The following is a 9,089-nucleotide window of genomic DNA, read 5'->3' on the forward strand; positions in this document are numbered from 1 at the left end:
TTAAAGATTGAGTCTATATTAAAGAAAGAAAGAAAAAAAGAGTTAATTAACAATGGTGCAAGTAAAATTAGTCCAGAAATCACCTCAAGTTTATTTTAAAAAAGGAAAAGAAATTAAATTCGAAAAGAATGCTCAAGTTAAGAGGTTATATTTTGAGCTAAATTTTATGAAAATTGAAGAACAATGCTATAAAACTGGCCTAAAGGAACATTTAAATTATGGGGGTGATATTCTTCCATAGTTGCTAAATTTATAATTAATTTTTTTCCCATGAATATAGGTCAAATACAAAAGAAATCCCTAATTAGATAATAATTAGAAAGTACCTTATTGGTATTATTATTTTAATAAATAGTGTTTTCAAGTTCGAATCTCATTAGCCATCAATATTAGTAATATTGATAAAAATTTGTTGCATATTACGATGAAAGATATAATAAGATGATTAATTTTTGATGAATTTTGAAAGAGAAAATAGAAAGAAGATAAAACAAATTAAGATTTTTATATAATATTTATATTTTCCCACTTATAAGCTTTTAAAACTTTGCTAATTAAGTAAGAGTGCTTCTTCAGGTGATGATTTTATGATGTTAAAGCCAACTTTGCCTCTTGTTTAGCCCACCCAATCATAAACAAATAAACAAATTGACAGGAGATGCTACTTACAGGAAGATTCAAGTAGAGCACACAGCAAAAAATCAACAACAATCTTTTACATGATTTTCACCTAATTGAATCAACATCATTAAATGAAAGAGAAGATAATTTTACATTAATCATGCAGTTAAGAACCCATATATATTCTTACTTAGACTTACATGATGAGTAAGCTAGAAGATAAGACTATGAAGAGAAGGCTGGTAAGATATGAGAAGGAAAAGAAGAGCAAGCACACAAGCTACACCCCAAGGTGAGCCTCCAGCTCTATGGAAGGCACCAGGCTCAGACCCAGGCATTGGAATGCTGAAATGGCTTCCTGAAGAGAGCCAGTGAACTGCAATGACTAAGACCAAAGGAGAAATGACTAGCAGTCTTTCCAAGAGTTCAGATGCTGTAGACATTATTGCATCATAAACTAAATAACCCAAGAACCCACAGAAGAGCACAGTGGCTGCCATGAGTAGCCATTCCCTTGAGAAACTGAAGCTTGAAGAGGGTCCTGCTCCTTGGACTGCAAAAGAAGAAGAAGCCATAAGCTTGGAGAAGAAATTTGTATTCTTTGAGAGGAAAGGAAATGACTATTGCTTCCTTCAAGTTGTAGCCAAAAATAAAAACAGTAGTGGTGCTTAAATATACATGGATTTATGGATCCTGAATCCTGAGTTCAGGCCCTCTGTGTTAGGTAACTCTTGTCTACACCAAGTGCGTGTTTGTTTCTGTTGGATTCTTTTTTAGTACAATTTTGTTGTGCTTTAAACTTTTGACATATGATTCATTTCTTGTAGTGGTAATATTGAAGGTACAATAATTCACCAAGTCTATCACTTGAAATTTGACTCTTCATGTGTTTAAAAAAAAAGCCACATATCATCAATTATTTACTGCCTTTAAGGGACAAAAAGAAAATCTATTCAGAAAAAAACATGTTATAAAAGTTTAAAGAAAAATAAAAATAAGTATCTAGAGATAAAAGAGAAAATATTGCATTATTATAAAATCCAATTATGGATTTAAATTCAATATAAATTAAAAAGATGATAACAAAATATTAAAAATATTTAACCGTTTGAAATTAAATATTTTTATTTAGCTAATTTAAAACTCTATTTATTTTAATTTTATTTGAGATTAGAAGTCAACCATCTAAATTTAAAAAGACCCTAACTCAAAATTTTTTGAGCTCGAAACGATCTAAACTCAAAATGATATAGAATTCCAAAATAAATTCTTAAAAAATTATGAAATTTAATAATTGGGTAGGTAAAGTTTGTTACAAAAGCAATACCTAAGAAGAATTAGATTGCTTTCCTAGAAAAAGAAAAAAAGAAGAATTAGATTACCTAATTTATTGGAGAAAAATTACAAATTTAGTATTTTAATTTTTCTGTTTTTTCTATATTTGTGTTTAAACTATTTTTTTATTCAATTAAGGTTAAATTATCTTTACCGTCCTTGAATTTTTAGCCTTAGTATCACTAAAGTCCCTAAAATTAAATTTGTAATTCTAAACTCTCTAAACTTTGATTTTAATAACACTAAACTCTTTACTGTTAATTTTTATTGACCATATTAATAGAAAGCTGACGAGACAATTAAGGTGGTAATTTAGAGAAAAATAAAGATTCATGTCATTAAATGAGATATATAAGTGGCACATGTAACACCTATTTTCTCTTTTCTTTAACTACAAGAAAATGTTTCTCATATTTTTTTAGAAGACAAATACAAAAAATACCTATCTAACATTAACAATACAAATAGAAATATTAACTCAATATAACATTGAACACCTATATCAATCACTTTTTTTTTGTTAACAACCCATTAAAAAAAATCCAATCTATGACACCATTGAATATCAAATCAGTAGTTGAACCCAGACAACCACATGCTCCAAGGAACAACCACATTGCACTCCAAAGAACAACCACATTGAGTCAAGATGGTACAACCTACACCGGCGACTGTATCACATGCCATATGGTGGCAGTGCCACTGATAAGAGGAATCAGAAAAGTGTAACATGGGTTGTATAGGATAGTGGTGGTAGTGAGACGATGTCGAAGAGAAGAATACAACTATTAAGACACCGAGAAGATTGACAACTGCATCCTTAACTGAGGCAGCGATTGAAGGGAAGAGGCCAAGTCGGCGACCTCTTTAGCAGCCCTGGCAACAAAGGAGAGGATAAAACCGATTCAAATGGAGTACTTTTAAAGAAAGAAGTAACGAGTCAAAAAGGTTAGTTTAAAAAAGAAAGGGTAAGAAAAAAGGAGGCTCTTCCTCCCCTTACTTTTTTTTAATATTAAGCTATATATATATATATATATATATAGAACAAAAGACATAGAAGAGTTTGAATTATGAAATTAAATGAAATTTTTTATGGTGATCTTATTTGCTTAAAAATTCTTATGGGCTTTATTTTTTCGGAGAGAGAGAGAGAGAGAGAGAGAGAGAGAGAGAGAGAGAGAGAGAGAGAGAGAGAGTAAAGAGAGAGAGATGAGAGAGATAGAGAGAAAATAAGTGGAATATGTTATTGACATGTCCCACTTAATAATTGGCCTTTTATTTTATTTTTTTTTAAATTGCCACTTGAATTGATTTTCAGCTTTTCTGTTAGTGTGGTTAAGAGAAATTGACAGTAAAATCTCTTTTAGAGGGTCTAGTGTTACAAATTAAAACTTAATGACTTTAGTGATATTAGAGCCAAAATTCAAGGAGGGGAAGAGTTATTTAGCCTCAATTAAATATATGAACCAACTAAAAATATTCAATATGGTGTCTCGGGGCAGTTTTACAAGTTAAAAAATTTATGTCTTATTTTAAATAATAAATTGATTTAAGTATTCTTTTTTAAAAAAAATTTATTTTTTTTATTTTTCTTCTTCTTTCTTTTCTTTTTTTTTTAATCCATTTCCAACGCTTTTTATCAAATATATTTTTTTTTCTCAAGACATTAAAAGAAAGAAAATAATAAAACAATCATTCATCCAAATGAAAAATTGAAAAGAAATTAAATGCTATTTTTTTATATTTTTATTTTCTTGCATTTTTCTGTTTTTTTTTTATTTTGGTATATAAACTATTTTCTATTCATTTAAGGATTAAATTATCTTTATCATCCCTAAATTTTAGCTTTACTATCACTATAGTCCCTAAAATTAAATTTGTAATACTAAACTCTCTGAACTTTGATTTTAGTAACATTTAAACTTCCTAATATCAATTTTCGTTAACTATACTAACAGAAAGCTGACAAGGTAGTTGAGATGGTAATTTAGAAAAGAAAATAAAGATCCATATCATTAAATGAAATATATCAACGACACGTGTACCATCTATTTTCATTTTTCTTTAACTGTAACAATGTGATTTTCTCACTTTCTTTTAGATGACAAATATAAAAAAAGTACCTATCTAACATTAACAACAACAAAAAAATAAATGATTTTATGATATCCATTTCTACATTTCATTATTTTCTCATTTTTATTTCTTTCTTGTATACGTAAAAGAGGCATTAAGAAATAATGACATCCTAAATCTCATACTAGTATTGTGAAGATTGAAAAAATTGATTATTTTAGGTAGAACAGTAAAGAAATCAAATTTTTCATAAGCTATTCAGAGTTCGATTTAATGAAAAGTTTGATTGAAATTGTTTATTAAATTAATTGAGTCGAGAGCTCGATCTCAATAACTTTATTGAACTGAATTTGAACTTGAGAAAATTTAGCTTATTAGTTCTCATATTTGCTCGTTGGTTGACTTCAAGCAAGCTTATATCCTACTTGTAAGCTCAAGATCAATTTATTTAAAAATCTCATATTATGAGCAAACTCATGTATAATGTAGTACTCATGTGATGGTCGAGTTTGATATTAAATTAATTTTATTTTTAAGTTTAAAATCTTTTATATATATAGTATACAAATATATTATAAATATATATTTTTATATATAATTCCCATATAATATACATTTTATATATACTATTAGTAATTATAATATTTATTATATAGTAATAATAATTAATATTAAAAATATTTAATAAGTTTGAGTCTTTTTTATTATTTAAAAGTTAAATTCAAATTTAAATTGTTTAATACAGTAAATAAGCTATTTACAAATTAAACTTGAGACACTTGCGAGCTCAATAATTTTAAAATAAACGGATTTCTAGTTTAAACATAAAAGCTTATATTAAATTTAAGCTTTTGCCAAATTTAATTAAACTAAACTCGAGCTCGAGTTTGTCAAAATAACTTTAATTTCGGTAATATTTGAAAATAAGATTGTTGATACTAAACATGTTGATAATATCGGTTGAAAAAAATAAAGATGTTGATACTAAACATTTTCTTTTTCTCCAGGCATAATAAAATAAGCTTAGGTTTCTTCATTTTTAACAGAGGCACAAGCAAGGCAACGCCAATTTGGTTTCCAATTCCACCATGAAAGGGAAGGAGATATCTTCACCAACCATCAAATCCACCAATAACAATGTCATCAACAAGCCCTTCTTCAGGCCAGCTCAAGATGACACTAAACCTCCACTTCAAGACCCAGTAACTCTCTCTCTCTCTCTCTCTCTCTCACACACACACACACACACACACACAAGTCATGCTTTGGAGTTCCTGATTCCTTTTCTATGGTTATATGCTAAATCCTTCGTATTGGGTTTGTTTCTTTTTTGTTTGTTTTTCTTTTTCTTTGTAAAATAAAATTTGCAGATTCTGAGGTCGGACCCAATTGAGACAGAGGAAGCAATGCTGCGCTTGCCCCCTTTCCCTATCCTCAAACCCAGACCCCAATCTTAGTGTGGGTTTCTTTGATTGAATTTGGCTTTTCTATTTTGCATTTATCAGGTTTCATTATAGTTATCATATGTGTTTGCTGTGGGTTAAAATGTCTGAGCAGACATGTTGTTTTGTATCTTATGTTTGTGTTAAAAAAAAAAAAACAAAACAAAAGAAAATTTGTTAGTGAAAATATCCTCTATAAACATATGGAAAGAAAAATTGATAAATTTTGTTGCTAGTTATTTTGTTTGGTTCATTGGAACCCAATGGAAGGAGAGGTGGTTTAATATTGCTTGGAGTGTGGTTTGTGGGAGGAAATGTGAAGGTGTGGGCTTGGTGTTAAAGATTTGACAATTAGGAAGAAAGCAGCTGTAAGCAAACATATCGGGAATTCATTGCTTGTATAAGTCTTTTCTGTGTGCAATGAGTTACCGATAATAAATTGAAATTGCGTAGCTTTTTTTTTTTTTTTTTTGGTGGGAATTACCAAGCCATTTTCTGCTAGTTGGGTTTTGGAGGCATTTACTGAAGTTGAGAGCAGAGATCAAATCTTGTTTTGATTACATTGTGGGTAATGGTAAGCAGACTAGTTCTTGGTATGACCCATGGCTACACGAGAAACCTATTCTGGACCATTTCCCTAGTATTAAATCTAAGGGATGCTGATGTACCAAAAATTGCTGATGTTTGGAGAAATAGATGTTGGAGGTTCCCTGATCCCTTGAATGAAGAAACCTTATCTGCCTGGGAGTTTATAAGAACAATAATTTTGTTGTCAGAAGGAATGAGGAAGATTGTGTTATATGCAGGAACTCTACTTCTGGATAGTTTAGGATTGCTTCCACTTATGGTACTCTTAGATGTAGCTTTCCTAAAGTTAGTTGGTGGAAAATTGTACCTATCCTCAGTGCATTCCTAGATACAGTTTCGTATTATGGCTGGCAATTCATTAAAGACTTGTAAGTCTAGATTGCACGGATGGGAATTAGTGCTGATGACTCTTCTGTCTTGTGTAATTTTCTAGTTTTCTGAACAATCACAAATTTTAGGGAAGGTTTGCGATCCATCCCGGGGCTTGAACGCCCTGGCCACCAGGCTACTGCCTGGTGTTTTTTTTTTTTTTTTTTTCTAATGTAATTGTGATGCTGAACTATATCATATTTATTGTTTGGCGGTCGAATATCTCAGAGTATCCGTAAGAAAGTAACGGAAGCTGTTTCGACCTTTAGGGCCGTGTTCAGTCGGAACAGAGAAATAAGCTGGTGATCTAGGAAGTGTGGCGGAAAGAATCTGTTGAATATCATTAGAAGAGCAGTAGTCTTGGCAGCTACTGTTGTTCAATCTGGAAAGAAAGATCTGTGATGATCTTTAACCAAGAGATCTTTTTCTGAGAATTGTGTAACTAGTTCTATTTCCTCTGTTATCTTGCTCAAGTTTGGTGGGCAAAGGATGAAATCGACAAATTATTTAATATATAATATAATTCTAATTTTAATTATTTAATATAATTTTATTTTTAATTTAATATTTAATATAAATAATAAAAATTAAATAAAATATTTATTATTTACGTATATTTATTATACGTATAATAGCTTAGTCCTTAGCTGACTGAGCTTAAGATAGTTGGGTACAGAGGCTTTATTGGTTCTTTATTTGCTTTGGCATTGCTTAATTTAATACCATATGCCTATTTTGCTTGTTTAGTTTTGTTTGAGCTTGAACACAAAGAAATAAATATTCACCAAAGCATAACTAGAAAGAGCATAACCTGGTAGCATTTTATATATAAATGATTTTTATATAATAATAAAAAATTATGGTTCCAATTTGAACTTGTTATAAATATAAATAAATTTTTTATTGTAATAAGTTATAAATTTTTTAAATTCCGTTTTAAAAAAATATTTCTCTATATAGTAATATTTATATATATAAATTTAAAAAATATATGTTAACAATAAATTTTATCTTTATAATAAAATATATGTTTATATTCATATATAAAGAAATAAATAATAATAATTATAATAATAATAATGATATAAAGATGTTAAATTTGAAACATAAAAACAGTTAATAAATTTTTTTACATGTTAGAATACTTATTAGTACAACATAATAATAATGAATAGAAAAAATAATATATATATATATATATATATATATATATATATATATATATATAAATAACAATAAAAGAATAAATAGTAAGACTTCTAACAATCTGATTTATTAAAAATAATATTATATATTGAGAATTTATTAGTGCAAGAGAAAAATAAAAGATTAAAATTAATACATATATATATACTTCTCATATATATTACCTTAATATATAATAAATATAAAAACTTTATAAAAATATATTATAAAAACAAAAACAAAAATTATTTTCTTATTAATATAATTACAAATTAATCTATATACAATATATAAGATAAAAAAATTCTAAATATAAAATAAAATAAAAATAAATTGCTAGTATATATAAATTGTAAACCTTTTAACTAGCATATCTATAAATTCACTTTAATAATAACTGCATATATCAACTTTAGTAAAATCTTAAATTCAAGTTTTATAATTTGTAAATAAATGACAAATAAAATCATTAATATTTTCACTATATTATCAATATTAAACTAATTTGATTTTGTTATGTAACCAGCTGGTTTGAATTAATTTTATTTTTGGTTTACTAATCCATATGATTATACTTTTAATTGAGAACTCACAAGTCAATGAATATAAAAATAATTTTTACTCACTTTAAAATTGCTAGAAACAATTTATACACTATTCTCTCAATTCCATTACAATCATTAATTTTTTTTCTAATTTACTCAAATTAAGAAAGCATTAATATAGTTTAATTATAAAAGGAAATAATTAGATTAGACTAATTTATTTTTTTATAAATATTTTAAAATTTATTACACTTATTTCAATATACAGATAAAATAAAAAAAAGTAATATTATATTAAATATAAGAGTAACAGACAATTAAAATTTATTTTTATTTAAAAAAAAGACAGTTATAATAGAATTGATATAGTTTTATCTATACATCAAATCTATAGATAATTGATACATATTTATTACTTTCTGTATTTTATTATAACGGTTTTTTTATCAAATTAAAAAATTTTAATTATTTATTAATGCAACATTAATTTTTTTTTCATATTTTATTTTTATATTAAAATAAATAATAATAAATTTTAAAATATATATAAAAAGATAGATTATTCTAAATTAACTATTTTTTATAATTAATCCTATTAAATATTTTTTGAAGCCGAATAAATTATTAAAATAATAGTTATAACAAAATAAAAAAATAATTTCTAAATAATAATAATATAATATTAAAATATAAAATATTCACTTATATGTATTATTATTTTTATTTATTATTGATATTATATATAAATATATATTTATTTTTTCTCTTCTTGTCGGATTAGTGATAAGGATATTTTCAGTTCTATTACGTACTAATTTATTCAGTGCATGTAATTCAACTAATTTTGGTGAGGTAGATAATAAAAACTGAAACAAATTAAAAAAAAAAGTAATTAATAAATCTTAAAATTTATTATGAATTATGCACT

At 26.6% G+C, this 9,089-nt stretch overlaps 2 protein-coding genes across 3 annotated transcripts; one reads left to right on the forward strand and one right to left on the reverse strand.

The window, feature by feature from the left end:
• Positions 1–665: 665 nt before the first annotated feature.
• LOC8276115 lies at positions 666–1,283 on the reverse strand. Its single transcript, XM_002533570.4, has one exon. It carries the CDS (start codon positions 1,194–1,196, stop codon positions 834–836), a length of 363 nt encoding a protein of 120 aa, XP_002533616.1. The 5' UTR covers positions 1,197–1,283; the 3' UTR covers positions 666–833.
• A 3,710-nt stretch (positions 1,284–4,993) lies between these two features.
• LOC8285809 lies at positions 4,994–6,969 on the forward strand. 2 transcript variants are annotated; one of them, XM_015726890.3, is made up of 3 exons: positions 4,994–5,234; positions 5,403–5,490; positions 6,660–6,969. In XM_015726890.3, the coding sequence occupies exons 1-2, from the start codon at positions 5,121–5,123 to the stop codon at positions 5,487–5,489; spliced, it is 201 nt and encodes a 66-aa protein (XP_015582376.2). In that variant the 5' UTR covers positions 4,994–5,120; the 3' UTR covers position 5,490; positions 6,660–6,969. The 2 variants fall into 2 exon arrangements, with proteins under 2 accessions (XP_015582376.2, XP_025015304.2); XM_025159536.2 differs by having other exon boundaries at positions 6,701–6,969.
• The last annotated feature ends 2,120 nt before the right edge of the window (positions 6,970–9,089 follow it).

The sequence above is a fragment of the Ricinus communis genome, chromosome 9 (genome assembly GCF_019578655.1).
Source record: "Ricinus communis isolate WT05 ecotype wild-type chromosome 9, ASM1957865v1, whole genome shotgun sequence".
Lineage (NCBI taxonomy): Eukaryota > Viridiplantae > Streptophyta > Magnoliopsida > Malpighiales > Euphorbiaceae > Ricinus > Ricinus communis.

Coding starts and splice junctions, on each gene's coding strand:
- LOC8285809 (XM_015726890.3), top strand. CDS start 5,121: ATGAAAGGGAAGGAGATATCTTCACCAACCATCAAATCCACCAATAAC. Junction 5,235..5,402: donor AACCTCCACTTCAAGACCCA/GTAACTCTCTCT, acceptor TAAAATTTGCAG/ATTCTGAGGTCGGACCCAAT.
- LOC8276115 (XM_002533570.4), bottom strand. CDS start 1,196: ATGGCTTCTTCTTCTTTTGCAGTCCAAGGAGCAGGACCCTCTTCAAGC.